A 21,625-nucleotide genomic window follows, 5' to 3' on the forward strand; every position below is an offset into this window, starting at 1 on the left:
CAAGATGAAAGCAGCATCGAACAGGTACGACCTTCTGTCAGTAATGCAAATCAGAATGTCAATGGAGACAATCATGCGCAAGAATGCATGATTACACCGAGTTAGTGGAACTTTCCCATGAAGCTGTTGACAGTTTTTTCGAAAGCCTAAATGATATGATGTTCGCACCCGAACAGAAATAGAGACTTTTGAGCAAGCTCGCACACGGCGTTCCCTGAATTCGGCCTTCAACTTTAAAAATAAAGTCACATGAACATTTTCGCTCCAGTTCACGGACAGCAGTTTTTTCAAGCAGCCCCAAATATTTTTGCATATTTTTCGGGACACTATCTTCTGCTTAAAGTAAGAACTATTCTTAGAGAACTAAGGTTTCTACATTTTAGATAGCTTATAGACATTAGCTGCCCGCTGGCATGTTCATAAAGATATTTTATTCTGTGATGGAATGGTCTCGAAACTTTTTTCTGTCAGAAACCATTTCATGTGTAATTCTCATATACCAAATAAGCAATAATGTATACAAATGCGATTACTTTGGCATTTTTCTACAGCTTGGGTGCATACAATATATATGTCTGCAATTTGTCCGTATATTTGAAATTTTCAAAATGCATTTATGTATTTTGGGGTGGTAAGGTATACACACTACTCTATAGTATGTTGTACTATGTTATACTATGCCTAGATTAGTAAATATGTCCATAGTTAGCGTGGAGTGGGTGTCATGTATTTCTATCGGTTCTGAATCGATCCCCCTATTCCTGACCCTATTCTAGTTAAACAAACCAACAAGTTAACTAGCAGTCAGCCCATGAGGCAGAAAATCCCCATGATGCAGATACCGTTATCTGACGCAGTCACACTACGGCACAGGAACGTGTTATCTGATTAGGTCATAACGCTTGCGATCTAATTAGACAAGCGATATTCCTCCAGCCCCTGATAAGGCATACGGAGTTCTCATAACAAATCAAACCTATGACAACCTGGGCAAAACCCTGCGGCCATTGTTTTGATTTCACCGAGAACTTTAGTAAAAGAATGTGCTAACGAGCAAGTCGTATGACATCTTTATTGACGTATCTATGTCCATCCTTACGTCAATCTCGGCACCTTAAAGGTATAAATATTACCGATCTTGCCATATGCAAACACACGCGTGGTGACGAGACGGAGCAGCCATACTTGCCGAAGCCGAGAGCAGAGCAGACCCCGCTGGCAGCAGCCCCGCCTTTCTGACGCGCTGAGAGACGCGCTGCTTTCTCCTGCCGAGAATCCAGCACCGGCGTTTCCGGGTAGCCCTCGCAGGCAGCCTGGAATATCGAGACCAGAGAGAGAGATACCATTCCTCATTCATCCTAACTTCCAGGTACAGAACTGAATAACCCCTCACAGAGAATTCTTTAGTTATTCACTTGGCAAAAACAAACTTAACTTAAACTGTAACTTTCTATTCCCGCCCACGCATTAGACTTAGGTCAGGTACACGGGGTAGGCGTATCTAGAAACACCAGTTGAGTACGTTTAGTCAAATGTATATGTGTATGTAATATATTTTATTCATTTTAAAACATCTTATGGCTTAGAAACCATATCAATGTTTTTACAGTATTATTTTATACTATTGCTTTTAATATATGCACTTTACTTAACTATAAGTATCGCAATAATATCGATCCATTTCTCTTGTACGAGAAAAGAGACTGATCAATAAATAACACCTTTTTATTGAACACGCCCGTCTCTTCCTTTTCTCTACATTCTGATGAGACTAAGAATGCACGTACTGACTGAGTAAAATAAATTGCCTTTTGTTCACACGACTCTCGAGATTGACTCTTGATTAGGGGAGAGCAAAGTTGTCATATTCTATGGTTGTCAGAAACTAAATCCCTTCTTGTCTAATCAGGGAAGTTAAGTCCTCCTTGAACATTCGAGAAAGTTTCTAGCGAACTCTGAGCTACGCTGGCAAACCCAAAACTTTAAGTCTAGTATCGACAGTAGTAGACCTAGTTAACGTCTGGCCTAGGCCTTTACTGCTGTAGGTATTATTCCAATGCGCAGAGCCTATTGGGAAGATAGGAACTACACTACAACAGAAGTAGGTTCTATCAGTATCGTCGCCAAAATAAATGTAGTAACTTGGGTCCAGACTGAAGGTAGCTTTTAAGTAGATTTATTAGCTTAAGTTACTAGTATACAAAAACCCCACGGAAACCCCACCAGGAGCGCCTGGCTAGGTGCTCAGCCCAAGACCAACTGTGATGAATCAGGTCATAACATTCTACATGACATCACATTTACAGAGTTCCACTGGTGGAGTAGAGAAAGACATGTGAACATATTTATTAAGATACTACATCTAGTTTAAACTCTTCCATTTCTTTGATAGAAAGTGTAAGTTTTAAACATGCGCAGAATGCTTGCATCACTTGTTGCCGCTCTCTGGGATTGTTTGTTATAACAAGGATATATCAGATAGTGATGACAATAGAGCTGACACATTTACCCCGTGACTGTTTATCCTCCTGCTTAGCGAGGCATACATGTCTGCTAGCTTTGCCATTATTTTCCTTATAAGAAATAAATATATAACAAAAGAGAAGGGTTTTTTTCAACAATCTCTCATCAGATCCTGTGAGACCCAGGTGTCAGGCTATAGCGTAGAGGCAGCTCTGCCTGGGATGTCGCATACGAGGCCACCCCAGATCGAAGCTGCGGTGCCCACTTTAGCCGAAGCGCCAATACTCAGAGCGGCTTTCACGGGTTACCGTTTAATCACCAGCGCTGCTCAAAGACTATAACATATGGGATTCGCTGTTTCAAGATGGCCGCCCCCGCTGAACTGCAGCGAAATCTGCCCGTAGTCGACAAGTAAATGCCGATTTAAGATTGCCATTTTTATTTTAAAAATAAAGACGATGCTCAGCAAGAAGAAAGCGCTCTGAGCAGTTCCTTTTTTGAGCTTGTTACATCAAGTGAGGCTGGGAGATTTCGAGGTGAGCTGCTTCCTGTCAGAGGGTTGGAGCGAAGCTTAGGAAAGGGCGCGGCTGAGGCCTAGGCCATTCCCACAGCTGGTTTTAGCTGCTGCTCTCGGCCTAGTCTGACTGATTTCTTCATCTATATCAGTATTGATCTTAAAATATTGCTTTAGACAGCTCTTATTTATGGAAGGCAAGCAGTCTCACAATATGTCGTCTAAACGGAAACAAAATGTTTCCCCACCACCAGTTAAATCTAAACCAGTGGCTATTAATGAACCTTCATTATCCGCTTTACTGGAGGAACTACAAGCCGTACGTTCTAATACTGATAATATCGTGACTGAGATTACAAATTTGCGTAAAGAAATGGCTGGTCTTTCTATGAAGGTCTCTGACAATGCTATTAAAATTCAAGACAATGAAGCTAAAATTGACCATCTTATACCCATTGCAGCCAAAATTGATTCAATGAATAAATTACTATTGGATTTGGAGAATCACAATAGGCAATATAAACCTGCAAAGTTTGGGGCAGATTTATGATGACTGGCGCATCCCTGGGGATGCGCCAGTCATCCTGCACCGCTGCTCCGCCACCCATGGTGCGCCGCATTTATAATGCGGCGCACCATGGGGCAGAAACGGCACAGATGCGTGACGCATCTGTGCCGTAAAGGTGGCGCATTGCTGGAGCTGCGTCGCAAGCACGATGCAGCTCCAGCAAGGCTCGGGGGTGCTCCATCTCCACAATGCTGCGTCAAGACCATGCGCCTGCGTCAAAACCATGCGCCTGCTTCAAGCAGGCGCATGGTTTTGACGCAGCATTGTCCTGAAAGTGACTGAGTGAAATCTCATAGATTTCACTCAGCCACTTTTAGGAGGCGTTCCTGCGCAGGAACGCACCCCCCCTGCGCCGGAACGCCTCCTTAAGGCGCAGGGCTTTACAACGTGACGCATCTCCTAGATGCGTCACGTTGTAAATAGGGCGCATTGTTTGCGCCGCCGTTGCGTCAAATAAAGTGACGCACCGGCGGCGCAAGGCCTTCATAAATCTGCCCCGTAGAATTTACCAGAAGATGTGGAGGGTAATGACTGCCATGTCTATCTGGAAAACCTAATACCTGGTCTTTTGCGTATTAAGTTTCCTGAAAATTTTGAAATTGATAAGGCACACAGAATCCCTTCTCATCGCAACCCAAGACAAGATAAGCCTCGTCAAATGATTTTAAAAGTGTTACGTCATCACCATCTAATTTTAATACAAAAGGCTGCCAGAGATATCCCTTCGTTAATGGTCAATGGGAATAACATTTTCATTCATCAAGCCTTTAATAAAGATACAGTCAATATCTTCAAAGAATTAGCAAACCTTCGCCCTAGGCTAAGAAATGCTGGTTAGAAATATGGATTGTTTGATCCGTTTACTATAGGAATTTGGAAGGATGGATTTTCTAAATCTTTTCAACATCCGGCAGATCTTCGCCGTTTTCTGGATTTGTAGTCTCAGTCAGCTATGGAAACAAATAAGACGACTAGTTGACTTCATTGTTGCTTGATTTTTTATTGTAAGTATGTTTAATTGATTGGAGTATTCTTTCAGGGCATGTTAATTGGGTTATTCTTGATATGCGTGTGTGCAATTCAGAAGTTCTATATATGTCTCTATGTTGTATAGTTATTATTTTTGTTGTCTGTTGGTGTCTTTTGTCTCTTTTATATATCGATCCTCAAGCTACTATTCTTTTTCTAATCTGTCTTTTTTATCTATCTTCTTTTCTACCTTTTTTCATTTTTCAAAATGTCAAGTCGCAATGGTATTAACATTGTTTCATTTAATGTTAAAGGTTTGCGGCACCCTGTTAACCGTGCTAAAGTTTTAGATTATTTAGCTAGGCATAAAGCTGATATTTGTTTAATTCAGGAAACTCGTGTAGATGATAACGTTTTATCCTATATGAATTAAAAATGGGTTGGAACTGTTATTTCATCTCCAGCTCTCAATAGGAAAAAAATGGGATAGCAATTCTTTTTGCAAAAAAATTACATGTTCAAATTTTGTGTAAGCGTTTTGATTCGGAAGGTCATTTTATTATAGTTAATATGAAAATTGACAATAAGGTTTTCCATCTAAATAATGTATATGGTCCTACTAATGATGACTCAGAGTTTTGGTTAAGATTTTAGATCAGAGGTTCTAAAATTGGGTAATGTTCCTCTGATTATAGGAGGAGATTTTAACCTTCTATCTGACCCATCACTGGATAGAATATCACAAGCCAAATTTCGTCCTACAAAAGCGTTTTTCACGCTCAAAGCTTTTTCGAAGACTACCAACATGGTTGATATTTGATGTCTACATATCCTACTGATCAACAGTTTACCTTTTTCACTAATCCTATTCTAGGTTAGATTATTTTTTAATTTCTCGTAATCTAATTTCCTCACTTTATAATCCAGACATTCAGAATATAAATATTTCTGACCATGCTTTAATCTCCTGTATTTTATACAATGATTCCGACCAGAATAGCCATAATCGCCAGCGTATGAATACCAATATTGTTCTTAACGACAAGAACAAACCTAGGGCCTCATTTATGAGGCCGTGCGTCACTTTTACGCCGCTGGTGCGTCACATTTTGTACCGCATCAGTGGCGTAAAAAATGCGCCATATTTACAAAGTGACGCATCTAGGTAGATGCGTCACTTTGTAAATCCCTGCGCCACATTATACCTGCGCCAGGTATAATGTATGCAAAGGGGGCGTTTTGACACAAGAAAGGGTCATGGAAGTGACGCAGTGAAATCTATGAGATTTCACTGCGCCACTTCTAGGACACAAATGCGTCAAATTCTTACGCCTGCCTCACAGCAGGCGTAAGACTGATGCAGGCCCTTTCACACGTTGCTTGCCCCATGTCAAAGGATACATTGCTGGAGTTGAGTCACTTTTGTGACACACTCCAGCAATGCGTCACTTTTGCGCCATACAGATACGTCAGAAATACTAACGTATCTGTAACTCCTTGCGCAATGATGCGTCATACTGTAAATATGACGTATCATTGGTGTAGCAAGAAGGGCGCAGTTTTCACGCAGCGATGCGTCACTTTTCATAAATGAGGCCCCTAGACTTTTATCAGCTATGTTATGTTATGTTACGTTAAATCTGTTTATATAGCGCATGGCTACCCCAGCAACGGGGCGTCCCAGCGCTTGTGGACATACCAGAGGCAGAACAGCGCAGCAGGTAAGAGTACGTTAAATGGAGGAAAACAGCCAGGTTTTAATCTGTTTACGGAATAGCATGTGGTTAGGAGTGGTCCGAGCCCCTAGAGGGATCGAATTCCAGAGCTTCGGGGCCAGATACCTGAAGGAGCGGCCACCAGCTCTACTCCTCCGGATCTTAATTGTGCGGGCAAGAAATAGATCCGCCGAGCGGAGGGCACGCATGGGGGCATAGAGGGAACAGAGTCCCTGCAGAGTTTGGGGGCCAACACCATACAGGATTTTGTGGGTTAGGCATAGAGTTATAAACTGGATGCGTGTTTGATCGGCAACCAGTGCAGGCGTCGAAGAATAGGAGAGGTGTGGCAGGTTTTTGCTAGTGCAAACAAGATACGGGCGGCAGCATTCTGGGCTCTTTGTAGCCTATTTATCACTGTCATGTTAGAGCCAAGCATGAGAGCATTGCAATAGTCAAGATGGGATAAGACTACCGCCTGGACTATGACCTAACGAGTGAGAGGCTCAAAGAAACCGAGAATAGGTTTAAGAGAGCGTAGGCGACCGTAACAGGTACCTGCCACTCTTTTGGCATGAGTCTCCAGCGAGAGTGAGTTGTCCAACATCACGCCCACATTTTTAACTACCTCCTTAGGAGGGGGGGGGTCCTAATGTGAGGGGCCACCAGTGTTTGTCCTGTTTCTGTGTTTCGTTGCCTATGAGAAGTATCTCAGTTTTAGATGAATTTAGCTGGAGATAGTTCTGTGACAACCAGTTTGATATGGCCAGGATATCTTCCTGGAATTTGATTTGATCAGCCACAGTGTTTTTGGAGAAGGTGAAAATGAGTTGTTTATCGTCCGCGTATGATATTAATTTAATCTTACATTCCCGGGCCAGCAAGGCCTGGGGGCGGACGTACACATTGAACAATGTGGGACTGAGCGCAGAACCCTGCGGGACCCACATTCCAGGGGGTGCCTGCTGGATGAGTACGGCGGGGCGTGCACCTGGAAGAAACGGTCAGATAGAAATGACGCGAACCAGTCCAGGGCACTCTCCCTGACTCCGATCTCCCACAGACTCTCAAGCAGGATCCTGTTGGAGACCGTGTCGAAGGCCGCGCTCAAATCCAGCAGAACCAGAGTTGATGTCTCATCCTGGTCCTGTGCCTCCCTCAGATGTTCCGTGACAGCCAATAAAGCAGACTCCGTGCTGTGTTTAGCACGGAATCCGTTTTGGGACTCATCCAGAATTTCGTTGGACTCCAGGTAGGTGGTCAAGATGGAATTCACATGAGCCTCCATCACCTTAGTGAGGTACGGGAGTAAAGAGATAGGTCTGAAGCTATCCGGTCTGGCGGGGTCCAGCAAGGTTTTTTTTAGGAGGGGGACTACTTTGGCATGTTTCCAAGATTTGGGGATGACGGCTGACTGGAGTGAGTTGTTAATTAGCACCTGCCCCTCCCGCAGAATGGAGTCTTGGAATGATCTAAACAATTCAGGTTTGATGGGATCTTCCGTGGAGCCGGACTTTACTTTTTTGGTCAGAAATTCCATCTCAGTCTGCTCACTGGGCGGAAGAATTTGTAGTAAGTATGGGAAATCATTTGGGCCTATGATGGGGCTAGGGTTCATAGTATGACCATCCGCGTGCAGAGAGTTGTAGATCCCTTTGACTTTGTCAATAAAAAAACATGATAGCTCTTCGCATTGTGCGTCGGACACTATCAGGTTACCTGTTCCCTCCAGAGCCTTGGTCAAGTCCTTCACTAAAGCAAAGATAGTTTTGGAGCGGTTGGTGCTGGAGTTGATCAGGTTGGTGTAATACTTGGCTTTAGACGTCTTTATAAGTTTGTGATATGCTTTAGTGGCAGATCTAAAGTTGATTTTGGCCAGGTGATCGTATGATCGCCTCCAGATGCGCTCCAGTAGCTTACATTGCTTTTTTTTTATTGTAAGAGCCTCAGAGTACCACGGATGGGACTGCACACGCTTGGGCCTCGACTGTTTCATCGGAATGAAATGATTGAGTGATTTTTTTATCCACTCCCTGTAGGCTATGTCGGCCTCCTCCATATTGCTGGGCCAGATTGGATGAGAGGTTTTCAGTCTGGCTTCAAACATGACATTATCCAGTTTGATCCAGCGTCGCCTCCACAGAAGGGGCGGGAGCTTTTCCCTACAGCTAGCTGGAATCTTGATCGAAATGAGGAACGGGAAGTGATCGGTCCAGCTGAGGGGACTAGGAGTAGTGATAGTAGCTTCCTGGATATTCGTGAACACCGGATCTAATAAGGGGCTGCCTGATGCGATGGCCCATTGACTAGCTGGTTAAGCTGGCAGGCCTCCAAGTCATTCAGAAACTTCAGTATAGTGGATGAGTCGCGGCGCTCAAGATGGAGGTTGAGGTCCCCCAATATGCTGAAGTTTGATGATTGTAGAGCCAGCGCCGAGATAGTCGATACCAGTGACTCCTGGAAGGCGCTAGCTGACCCAGGAGGACGATATATCAGGAGGCCCATAAGGGTAAAAGTGTCAGAAACTCGTATCTTAAATACCGCACTTTCACAGCTGATTATGCTTGTGGGGTTGAGGGTGCAGGAATAGTTACATTTAAAGATTACTGCTATACCGCCACCTCCTTCCATGGGTCTATTCTGAGTGCATATGAGATAGCCTGGAGGGAGAGCCAGGGCAGAAATGGCCGAGGTGTCATCGATTAACCATGTTTCTGTCAAAAATAGGAGGTCGGGGGAATGATCTATAAGGAACTCGTTAACGTCTTCGTGGTATTTCACTAGAGACCTACAGTTTAGGCTCACTATGCTTAATTTTGTGGAGGTCTTTGCCCCTGGAGCTGCAGATACTGGCAACTGACTGATCTATGTGGCCTTAAAGCCACAGTGGTCGCATTGTGCACAGGGGGAGCCGGGGTGCCACAAATGTGCCGTGCAGACTGCCTGTCTCCTAATAGCAGTCAGCTCCTCTCGGGCGTAAAGGGCCATTCGATTGCCTGAGAGCCAGGGGTCCAGGCGACTGGCGACGGACGAGCGCGAGAAATATTTCTGATGGAGACAATATCAATTTTCTTGCTACCGTTTAAAATGCAGAATTACAGTTGTCATTTCCTTTGGACACATGGAGGAAATTTGGTTAAACTATTTCGGGTTGGTTGCCTGTAACATTATATCAAACTAACAGCTATATACTTTTAATTGTTTATGGACCCCTTTAAAATTATATATTGCCAAACTTTCAACTTCTTCTAATTTTTGGAATTGTTCTTTAGATGTTGAATCATTACGATGTATGTTATTTGATTGTCCTTTTGTTAAGAAGTTTTGGGATGAAATTTGACAAACAATTACTTGTCTATTGAATGTATTGGATACTTTATCACATCAATTAATTATTTGCAAAGCCTCTACTCTCATTACTAAATTGACCTTGTTGAATAACAAACTCTTTGATTTTTCAATGTCAGCAGCTGTGAAGAAAATTACTGCTAATTGGAAAGAGTCATCTTCTTTAACTGTTCATGCCTGGTGGGCCTGGATTACTTTTACAAGAAAGGTTGCTAATTTGACTTTATCTTGTATTATTCATAATAATCCAAACTATTGAAATTTCTGGAAACCAATTGATGAATTTTCATTGTTGAATCCATAATATGTACAAGTTTAAATGTATCTTTTTATGGTATGACTTTTAGCTTTAGTAGCTCTGTAATCTCTTCTTATAAATGTATGCGGTTGTCCTTTTTATTTTTCATTGCGGAGATGTCATTTAGTTTTATAGGTACTTTATAATATAATCTTGAATTTCTTAATTATAAATTAGAATGTTTATATTTATTCATATTGTATTTTTGGATTAATGTATGTACCTCTTCGGAGCTCTTTTTGGTATGTTATCTATTATCAAAACACACAGACTATATATCTACTCTGGTGTTTCACAAGGACCCCGCTGCTCCTTGCTGCTCTGGAAACAGGGACGCTGTGAGCACTATCTCTGAAACTTAGAAGTAGGCTTATTGTTTATTGATTCAGCTAAAGCTTGCATAGCGCTTGGAAGTAGCAGCTTGAGAGTGTCAGGACTATAGATTTTAATAAACAAATTACAATTGTTTTAAATATTCTCATTATCCATAACTTGCTTCGCTGCCTCGCTCTGCATATTCTATGTGGTTCTCTTCACATTTTATGCACTAGACTAAAGATTTTAAAATAAACAGTTTAAAATACATATCTGGCTTCTTCTGTCTGTTTTGAGTGTGTTATTAATTTACAAAAGAGCATTGGGAGTTCCATGGTTGTCCCTGAATTTATTTGATGAGACTGATCATTCCCAGTTAACACTTCCTGTTCAGCATTGCTCAGTGGGTTGTGTATGGCTTGCAGCCCAACTGAATTTCTGATTCTGCTTGGCACAGTGGCTAAGGGCCTGATTATGAGTTTGGCGGTCTCGCAGCGGGCCTCCACGCCAGCGCCTGCTGAGTGACCGCCAAACCCGCAGTCAGACACCCTGCCAGATAACGAGTATAATCCTGGCAGGCGGTCCTACAGCGGCGACCCCACAGCAGTGCCTTTCTCAAAGAAGAGCCATAGAAAGGCGGCGCTGTCGGAGCGCCGATGCAGGTTCCTGCAAGAGAAATAATGCACCATGTCATGCATTTCTTCTTGTGCAGGAACTGGGGGTGATAACATACGGGGGGCACACCATGTGCCCTCCTGTATGCGCCCCACTGCACCGAGGTGACAGGGCCCCCTGAGTTGCCGCACCACCACCCTTTCCATGGCGGGCTCACCGACGTAGCTAGGGTCACAGTGAGGCAACTCGTAATACGATCGGCGGTGCTGCATTGGCACCGCCAGCATATTACAGCCCAAGACCGCGGCTCCACCGCTGCGCGATTCAAGATCCCCGGTGGATCCGTTGGTGCTGTGGTGATCCCACCGCCGCACTCTAAATATGGCAGCCGGACTATGAGTGCAGCAGTGCGTAGACCGCCACCACGGTCACATGGACCACCAAACTCTTAACCGGGCCTTTAGTCCTTGAAGTCAAGGGGGCAGAAAGTCAAACCTTGTGGCTCTGGGTGGGCACCGCCACGGAACGCATCAGAAGCGAATGAGCAGCTTCAGGTCAAATCTTTATTCTGGATCCATAATTCATCCCCAGCCATTAAAAATGTGTTTAACCAAACTCTTGTTACATTTAAAAGGGCTTTGACAGGGACATAGACAGGCCTTTATCTAAGTATATTTTGAGTGCACCTAGGGTGACATTAGGGGCATGCTGGTATACATGCTTCCAGGCTCACAGCGGGGTTCGGGGATTCTGGGACTCTCCTTGGGTGTATTAATGCTGTCGGCCCCGCTGTGCTGTCTTGAAGGAGTTCTTCTGCTTGAGGCATGAATGGTTTGACGAAGAGACCTCCATATTTTGCAAGAGGCTCGAGAACAATGGAGGCTGCCTCTCTTTCCACCTCTCTGGCACGCTCTCTCTCCCCAGCACGAGGGGAAGTGAAACACCCAGCACAGGATGTGCGTCAGAGTGAAAGATGACTCCTTCCCCGGCCACACACGCTGGCCACGCCCAACAGGGAAGGCTGAACTCTCACACAGGAAGCAGTTACAGGACTAAAGTGAGAACACTCAAACATTTACAGACATGGATCATGGGTTGTGCTTGCCACAGGGCCAGCTGACACCAATGTCTTTAATTGCAGCCCTCGTGAGGTCACAAACACACATGCACTGTCACCGCACACGAGGTAGACACGCCCATTAATACGGCCATGATGTGGAGTGCTAGGACCTCCACGTGGTAATCCCCACCAAGAAACCTATAGGAAATTGAATAAAGTACATTCCACGTTCAGCGGTGCGGAGAGTGAGAGGACAGAGTCCCGGGCATCGCTGAGCTGGTCGCTGTTGGATCACTTCAAGGCGCTGCACACCGCTGCGTCGCTGAGCTGCACTTCAAGAAGCTGCACACCGCTGCGTCGCTGAGCTGCACTTCAAGGTCGCTGCACAGCGATGCATCGCTGACCTGCACTTCCAAGGCGCTGCACAGCGCTGTTACCTGGGCAGCGGTGGTGGCACCATGTCCTTGGATTACAACATAACGCTCTTAAAGTGAAGAGTGTGAGGGATAAGTTGGCTGTAGGACTCCTTCCAAGCCCCTTTCTGTATGAGGAGTAAAGACCCTGACACTCTCCCAACAAGCGCACTTTCCTTTGTCTGCCCCATGAACACGCGTGTCCAAGACCCACATCACGCGTGAACCCCGAGGTATGGATCGGTGCCACAGGAACTTGAAGCCACCAACTGCATGAGGTCCCTGGAGCAGCAGACCTACCCCTAAGGGTGGACAACACACCAGAGTTTCTCCAAAAAGGTTTGCAATAGGCTTGAGCTTGGCTGACGCATTCTGCCCATGAGCGTCACTGAACATCTCTTGAAAACAGGCAAGAAAGGCAGCAGCGTCTGCACCAGGGATAGTCATTGAGAGCTCCACCTGTCCACGCGCCACCTTACTTCTTGCCCAAGGAAGTCTGCCCTCCCGGTATCATGACAGCGCCCCTGACCTCCAGCCGCCTCTGGGAGGAGCGTCGCAGCGCTAGGTGCCTCTCGGCGCTGCATGACCTCCAGCCGCCTCTGGGAGGAGCGTCGCAGCGCCAGGCGCCATGATGGAGCCAGCCTGGAGAGGAAAGTGATGTGAGGTCCCAGCTGGAAGAGCTCATGGGAACAGATCTGGGTCGAAGATGTTCTGGAAGTTGGTCATGGTGGGAATTTTGAAGCTGATCTGGGCTAACGGAAAGAGTCTGGTTGTGTATGGAAGATGGAGACGGAGCTGTAACGGGCGGAAGGAGCCGGATTATGTTTCAAAGGTCTCTGGGAGAGGCTCATGGCTGATAGAGAGGGACTTGGCTGGAAAGGATTGATGGAGGTGGTCCTGGATCAGTGAAAATGGTCTTCGCTCCGAAGGACCAGTGGAGGTGGTCTGTGCTGGAAGGGCCAGAGGAGGTGGTCTGTGCCCGAAGGGCCAGTGGAGGTGGTCTTCGCTCCGAAGGGCCAGAGGAGGTGGTCTGTGCTGGAAGGGCTAGTGGAGGTGGTCTGTGCTGGAAGGACTTGGTGGAGCTGGTTCTGGGCCAGTGGAGGTGGTCTGTGCTGGAAGGACTGGTGGAGCACGGCTCCAGCTGGAAGGAGTTGGAGACCCCTGTCAATGATCTTGAAACCAGCGCGGATGCGAGAAGGTGATGTTGTAGACGCTGGCCCAGTGCGCAAAGACAAGCTTCTCTGTGATGAAGCGGTGGTGGCTGCCCCGCCGGCTCCGCTCGTTCTGGAGGTATGTGGTGCACTCATCGGGGCCTTTGGGTTCGTAGTAGTGGTACGCCACTTTGCGGAAGGCCACACGCCGGCTGTAGGAGAACAAAGAAACAGTGTGAGTGTCCTGAGCCTTGTGTGGGCTCTCAATAGTGCACAACAGCCTGGCACAGCAAGTCGAACAAGTGTAGCGACTTCTGGGCCGGTCTCTCAAGAGAAAGTAATAAACACAAAAGTAGGCAAAGCGCAGTCCCCAAAATGGCCACCCTGTCACCCCGATTATCAGTTCTGTTCAGTGTTGACTCAGCCTCCCGCTCTGCAACACACACAAACCTGCAGATGTAAAGACACTGCACACAACACTTGCAGTAGGTAAAGCAAGGCACTAGAGGGCACTTTTTCACTTGGAGAAGACAAGGAGTCCAGTTAGGAAGTCTATGATCCTCCTCGACGCCGAAAAGGCGTTCGATCGTGTAAGATGGGAATATCTCTGGGGATTGCTGGCCCGGAGTGGGTTCTGACCAAAGATACTAAAGGCTCTTAAAGCTATGTGTAGCAATCCAACGGCCAGGGTACAGTTAATGGGTGAGAGTTCGGAGAAGATAACCATCACAAGGGGGACATGCCAGGGGTGTCCCTGCTCACCCATACTTTTTGCACTGTACATAGACCCACTGATTCGGAAGTTATTGGCATGTAGGGACATCAAACCGATAACCACTAATGGGTTTGATACGAAACTCCTGGCCTATGTGGATGACTTAGCGGTAATCACCTCTGAACCAGTGATGGCAATGCAGGCAATTGTTGAGATAACGGGGGAGCTGGGCGGAAATTCAGGGTACCGATTGAATGAGGCTAAAACCCAGATAATTTGTACCAACAATATAGTCAACCCAGATGCTAGATATGTTGAGTCTGCAGTTTATCTTGGGGTTACAATAAATACAGATATTGAGTCAATTACAGGAGACAATCTTGCACCACTGTTAAAAACAATTGCTGCTGATCTTAAAAGAATTACTTGTCTCTTATAGGTAGAACAAATGCTTTAAAAATGACGATGTTCCCAAAGATCCTGTATATCCTCCGAGCAATACCGTTTTTTATTGAGGAAGCTATGTTGAAATCAATGGAAACAATATTTATGAACTTTTTGTGGCAATATGGCAATACTAGAAGGGCTATGAAATTTATGTCCTTACCTCAGGAACAGGGTGGGCTCGGAATTCCTAATCTCAGACATTAGCATTGGGAGTGCCTGATCTACCAGATGGCGGTATTGTTTGAACCATCTACTGGAGGGGCCGACATATCCTTAAGGAACCAAAGCCCACCGTCAATATATGAATTATTGTTAGGTAGGGAAGTGTATGGGCTACTATTGAGGAAAACAGAGCGGCGCTACTACAGGAAAACTAGATATAAGGTTATATGTAGTGCATGGGAGGTCTGGAAACTGATACAAAAGGTGTGTGTAATTCTTAAAATTAACCACTTTTCACCGTTGTGGCAATCTGGGACTTTCCCACAAATCAGTAGGGATGGTATGTGGAGACAATGGGAACAATCAGGTATTAGAACTATAGGAGACATTATGCAGGATGACGCGGTTCTCAGTTTTGAGAGAATCCAACAGAAATTTGGCATAGCGGATAATCAGAGGTTCAAATATCTACAGGTATCCCAGACAGTAAAGGCCATGAGACCTCGTATCTCACTGGGAGTTAGAAGCAGTCTATTGGATTTCCTTTTAAGGGGAGGTAGTAACATTAGAATAATTAATGGGATTTTGAAGAGTGAGTTACAGGATGATATTGAGAAATGGGAGGCCTCTTGGGCGCAGAAATTGGAAAACCCGGATGTGGATCAGGATAAGTCATTGCACCTAGACAAAAAAATACTCCGGTCCTCAAATCTAAGGGCTCAACACTATAAAACACTATTCAATCTATACTACACACCTGATAAATTGTTTAAGTGGGGCAAAAGGGACGACAATAAATGTCCTAGGTGCATGCAAGGATCAGCTGACCTATTGCACATGTTTCATGATTGTAAAAGCTCAAGCCAGTTTTCAGAGAAATCGAGATATTTTGGGAAGAACTACTAGCTCAGAAGGTGGTAATATCCTCCACATTAATGATACTGGGTTGTGACAGCAGGCTGAAGCTACGGAAAGAGGTGGAAGATTTTGTGTTCTTATGTATTTCTGTTTTACGGATTCTTATATCTGCGGGCTGGAAGGATACATGTGCACCATCCATGCCAGTATGGTTGACGAGACTCCTTGGCATACACAATATTGAATCCTCCCTCTATGAGGGTAAGGGACGGAAGGTACTCGAGATGGGTTTAAAGATGTGGGCCCCATTACAAAGTGGAGGGATCGACAGATTTAACCTAAGTTATTAGCCTAAATTAATCTCAAAACTGTAGCTAATTATTGTAAGTATGGTATGTACGAAGGTATAAATTGGGCTTTTCAGATTGGCCGATTGTGAGAAGTTGGCCTGGTAGGGGATGTTTCCAATTCTGGAACCACCTACTACCTGACCAAACAATCCCTTATGGTGTCTGGTTGTAAGTCAACCTTATTAGACAAGCTATCCTAGGGGTAGCATGGACTAAGCAGCCTAAAGGCTTAACTTAAGAGGTCGTGTTAAGCGAGCTGTTTTACCACATACAATCCTGTAATACCAAATGAAAGGACACCACACAAGTATATATTATAAAAATATATGTGTTTATTACTAAAAACAATCCCCAGTATTCTTTATGAATAAAGGGGCACAAGCGTTAAATCAAAAGCACTGTTTAAACATACAAGTTGCACAATTATGGATGAGGGCGGGTGGCCACTCAAACCATATACTAAACAAGTGGTATAAGAGAGGCCACTCGAACAGTGGTTAGGCCTAGGGCCTAGGGAATCGCTGGGAGCAGTCAGGACAAGCAATGCTGAAGTCGGGAATGGCCCTCGGGATTCGGGAGATGTGCGGAAAGCGCACGCATGCACCAATGTTAACCAATGGTGCGTAAAAGTCATAGAGTTAAAGTTTAAGGACACTTCCGCTGAACCTAGAGGAACAAAACTTAACACACAGACCCTAGAGGTGTGCACCAGTGTGGGAACACCGGCGGAGCAAAGTTACCTCACCCACAGGAAGTGGGTGCACAGGGTCGAAGTGGCGTCGGGTTTTGACACGCAGGCTCTTGGTGCTTGAAGCTGAAAGGGCTGCAGGCGGGTTAAAGATGAAGTGTCCGGTGGAGTCCAAGGGTGGACTCAAGTTGTAGAGTACCTGAAAGCAGAGGGGACAGAGTCTGGGTCACTCAGCAGTGACCAGGGTGGAACCAGGACGGAACCAGGCAATGTCGGGCGCAATCAGGTGGTCGTCGAGGAGCTTCTCTCCGCTGTCACGTGGGCTCTGGGGCATCTGCGACGTCCAGGAGCAGGTCACGATCTGTCCCACGCAGGCTCTCACCGTCGGTGCAGTCGGCTTCAAGTTTGGAGCAAACAAGCCTTGGCAAGAGCAATCCACGCGGGATCGGAAGATTGCGTCTCACTCGGACCAGGAAGGTCAGAGTCGGGGCTCCTTTTCAGGGGAGCTGGTGTGGATCTGGAGCAACCAGATTCACGAGTCTTCTTAGGTAGTTCGTCGGCACAGGGACCACTAGCCAGCTGGCAAGTGACCGGGCCAACGCGTTGAGCCAAATAGAGCCAAAGGGCCCCACGCAGCACTCGTCGAGTGTGGAGGGCTGAACTTCGGCTCAGGAGCAGCTCAGGGTGGGGGCTTCTCAAACCCCGGTGCACAGCTTCGAGGGTCACTCGTGGGCTGCACGGTCAGCGTCTCGTGGTCAATTCAAGATGGCGTGCCCCACGCTTCCGGTCGCCTCCACGGGTCTCAGCTCTGCAGGGACTGTGGATCGGGCTGTTGGAAGGCAGGCAAGCTTGATCTCGTCGATCTCAGTCGCTCGAGTTCCGGCGGGAACTGCAACTAAGTAGACGTCGAGGGCTGGATGGGGCCTGCTGCTGCAGGGTGGTCACTCCTTGACCACAAGGGAGATTCTTCGGGCTTCCACGATGAGATGGAGGGCGAAGGGTCCAGAATTGCGTTTCAAATGTTTCTTCCAGGAAATCTGATGTGCATTGGCACTGCTCCCACTCTTATTCCAATCTGGGGGGCGTGATTACCTGCTAGGTCCCCTCCTATGGGTGGGACCCAGGAAGTGGGTGGATACACCCCCTTCCTTTGATCCAGGCCGCCCTGGCACGAGGGCTGGAGTGCCCCAGAACCGGTTTGGCCGGATTATGCAAGGGGCAGCCTTGTGCGCCCCAGGCAGTGTCTGGTTTCTTTCAAACCTCCCTGCTACAATACACTATCTCCTGTCTGGAGGGCGGTGACACCCTCCTGTGACAGGAAACCCTTTGTCCAGGACCCATTTGGTCGAGTTTCGGTCAACTGCAGGGGTCCAGACATTTGTCTGTGGCAGAGGCATCCATTTTGTGGATCTTAAGGTCTTTGGAGAAATTAACCGCATTAAAGTAAAGTAACATGTCTTACCCCTCTAGAGGGGTGGAATGCCATCCCCGTCGCCAGAACTGGCGAGGGGATGGTATTCCAAATCGTATGACACCTTACACGACATGTTTTGATAAAGCCAAACCAAAGTTGCTATTTAACCGCGAGGATTATAAGGCACTTAAAAGTATATGGTATGGCATTATCCTGAAACAGCTTAGGGATTTGTTCCCGACAGCTGCAGACAGGCTCAGCTCATGCTAGAGCTCCATCTCACATAAAACCACGCACTCAGCCTCCAGGATTGATGAGGCCTTCTATAGGAGTGGCTCACAGGTTTACATGTGTCCAGATATAGGTTTAGATATAGGTATACTATATCTAAGCAAGGGGTGTTTACACCACCTTACCCCAGCTGAGTGATCAGCCAGTTGTGTCAATTTAAGAACCAGCCAGGGGTGGCAAAAGATATGCTGCAGCCCCTGGTAGGCCTTGGTGGCCCCTATGCCCTGGGCACCTATAGTGCATGCTACAGGGGCTGACAAGGAGTCCATTTCCAATTGGTATGTGCCTATAGCACATGTGTCATTAATTTAGTGAGAGAACAGCAGGCTGGGGGTCTGATCAGCAGGCCCACAGCCTCAGTAGTCGAAAACCAGTGAAGCAAAAAGCAAAAATTTGGGGTGACCATAGGATAGCAGACCCTACTCTCCTACACAACCCCCCCCCAAACGCAGGGACATTAATCTAACCTTGACCAGATAAGTCTTCATGTTCTAAGTGGAAGTACCTGGAGAGACCATCTGCATTACCATGGTCAGTCCCTGGGCGGTGCTCCACTGTAAAGTCCATCCCCTGTAGGGAAATGGACCACCTGAGCAGTTTGGGATTTTCACCCTTCATCTGATTAAGCCATAAGAGGGGCTTATGGTCTGTCTGCACCAGGAAGTGAGTTCCAAACAAGTAGGACCTCAACTTCTTTAATGCCCAAACCACAGCAAAGGCCTCCCTCTCAATGGCTGACCAACGTTTCTCTCTGGGAGTCAGCCTCCTGCTAATGAAAGCAATAGGCTGGTCTTGACCATCTTGATTAAGTTGTGAGAGCACAGCTCCCACCCCCAACTCAGAAGCATCTGTCTGAACAATGAACTGTTTGGAGTAGTCAGGACTCTTTAGGATAGGTGCAGAGCACATGGCCTTCTTCAGGTCATCAAATGCCTTCTGACAGCTAACTGTCCACTGAACCTTTTTTGGCATCTTCTTGGATGTCAAGTCATTTAATGGTGTCACTATAGACCCATAGTTTTTCACAAACTTTCTGTAATACCCAGTCAGGCCCAAGAAGGCTCTGACTTGTGTCTGGGTAACTGGAGGAGCCCAGTCCTGTATGGCCTGGATTTTGCTTTCCAGTGGCTGAACCTGGCCTCCACCTACTAGGTGGCCCAGGTATACAACCTTACTCTGCCCTATCTGGCACTTTGTGGCCTTGATAGTTAGGCCTGCCTTTTGCAGGGCCTCCAAAACTTTCTTCAGGTGGATCAGGTGATCCTCCCAGGTGGAGCTAAAGACAGCAATATCATCTAGATAAGCTGCACAAAAGTCATCCAACCCAGTAAGGACTTGGTTCACCAACCTTTGGAAAGTGGCAGGTGCATTCTTCAAACCAAAGGGCATTACCACAAACTGATAATGTCCACTAGGGGTAGAGAATGCTGTTTTGGCTTTTGACTCCTCAGCTAGTCTGATTTGCCAGTAGCCAGCTGTCAGATCAAATGTGCTCAGAAACTTGGCAGAAGCCAATCTGTCAATGAGCTCATCTGCTCTTGGAATGGGGTGAGCATCTGTCCTAGTGACAGCATTGAGACCCCTGTAGTCCACGCAAAACCTCATTTCTCTCTTTCCATCTTGGGTATGAGGTTTTGGCACCAGGACTACTGGGCTGGCCCATGGGCTCTCTGATGGCTCAATCACTCCAAGCTCCAACATCTTTTGCACCTCAGCCTTGATGCAATCCCTGACATGATCAGGTTGCCTGTAGATCTTATTCTTGACAGGCAGACTGTCACCAGTGTCCACAACATGGGTACACCAGTCAGTCTGGCTGGGTGTGAGTGAAAACAAATGCCTGTGGGCCTGCAAAACTTGTCTGCAGTCCATCTGTTGCTGGTCAGTGAGGCTGCCTGCCAAGGCTACTCCATCAACTGAACCATCATCAGGGTTCTGAGAAAGCAGGTCTGGGAGAGGGTCACTCTCTTCCTCCTGTTCCCCATCTGTGGCCATGAGCAAGCTCATGTCCTCCCTGTCCACAAATGCTTTCAAGCGATTCACATGGATTACCCTGTGAGGGCTCCTGGGTGTTCCAAAGTCTACCAAGTAGGTGACTTCCCCCTTCTTCTCAATAATAGGATAGGGTCCACTCCATTTGTCTTGGAGTGCTGCTGGAGCCACTGGCTCCAGTACCCATACCTTCTGTCCTGGTTGGAACTCTACCAGCACAGCCTTTTGGTCATGCCAAGCTTTCTGTAATTCTTGGCTGGCCTCCAGGTTTTTGGATGCTCTTTCCATGTACTCAGCCATCCTGGAGCGGAGACCAAGTACATAGTCCACTATGTCTAGTTTGGGCTTTTTGAGAGGTAACTCCCATCCTTCCTTCACCAAACACAATGGACCTCTCACAGGGTGGCCATACAAAAGTTCAAAAGGGCTGTAGCCAACCCCCTTCTCTGGGACCTCTCTGTAAGCAAAGAGCAGGCAGGGTAAAAGAATGTCCCATTTCCGCCTGAGCTTCTCTGGTAATCCCTTTATCATGCCTTTAAGGGTCTTGTTAAATCTCTCCACAAGCCCATTGCATTGTGGATGATATGGGGTGGTAAACTTATAGTTTACTCCACATTCCTTCCACATTGCTTTCAGATAGCTGGACATAAAATTGGTGCCCCTATCTGATAACACCTCCTTTGGGAAGCCCACTCTTGAGAAAACTGCAATGAGGGCTTTTGCCACCACAGGTGCTGTGGTGGTCCTCAGGGGAATAGCCTCTGGATACCTGGTGGCATGATCCACTACCACCAGTATAAACCTGTTCCCAGATGCTGTTTGGGGGTCCATTGGACCCACAATATCAATTCCAACTCTTTCAAAGGGGACCCCCACCACAGGTAGTGGTATTAGGGGGGCCTTTGTTGTGCCACCTGACTTACCACTGGCTTGGCAAGTGACACAGGAGCGACAAAACTCCTTGACATCCTCTGACATGTGAGGCCAGTGAAAGTGTGAAACAAGCCTGTCCCACGTCTTGTTCTGGCCTAAGTGTCCTGCAAGGGGAATATCATGGGCCAAGGTAAGAAGGAACCCCCTAAACTGCAGAGGTATGACCAACCTCCTGGTCATGCCAGGCTTGGGGTCTCTAGCCTCTGAGTAAAGGAGTCCATCATCCCAATACACAGTATGGGTACCTTGGGCATCCCCAGCAGCCTCAGCAGCAGCCTGCTGTCTGAGGGGTTCAAGGGAAGGGCAATCTAATTGAGCCTGCCTCAGGTCTGCCCTTGAGGGTCCC

At 46.7% G+C, this 21,625-nt stretch overlaps 1 protein-coding gene across 4 annotated transcripts in view; it reads right to left on the bottom strand.

The window, feature by feature from the left end:
* Positions 1-11,893: 11,893 nt before the first annotated feature.
* The window catches only part of ST6GALNAC6 (ST6 N-acetylgalactosaminide alpha-2,6-sialyltransferase 6), a 65,359-nt gene continuing 55,627 nt past the window's right edge, over positions 11,894-21,625 (bottom strand). For 2 of the 4 annotated variants that reach the window (XM_078646672.1, XM_078646669.1), the window contains 2 exons: positions 12,292-13,641; positions 11,894-12,179 (listed from right to left, as the gene is read on the bottom strand). In XM_078646672.1, coding sequence (XP_078502798.1) covers positions 13,443-13,641 — 199 coding nt within the window. In that variant the 3' untranslated portion in view covers positions 11,894-12,179; positions 12,292-13,442. Of the gene's footprint in view, positions 12,193-12,269; positions 13,642-21,625 lie in introns of all 4 variants that reach the window. The other 2 variants (XM_078646670.1, XM_078646671.1) reach the window with 1 other exon arrangement.

Source organism: Lissotriton helveticus, chromosome 5_2 (assembly GCF_964261635.1).
Source record: "Lissotriton helveticus chromosome 5_2, aLisHel1.1, whole genome shotgun sequence".
NCBI lineage: Eukaryota > Metazoa > Chordata > Amphibia > Caudata > Salamandridae > Lissotriton > Lissotriton helveticus.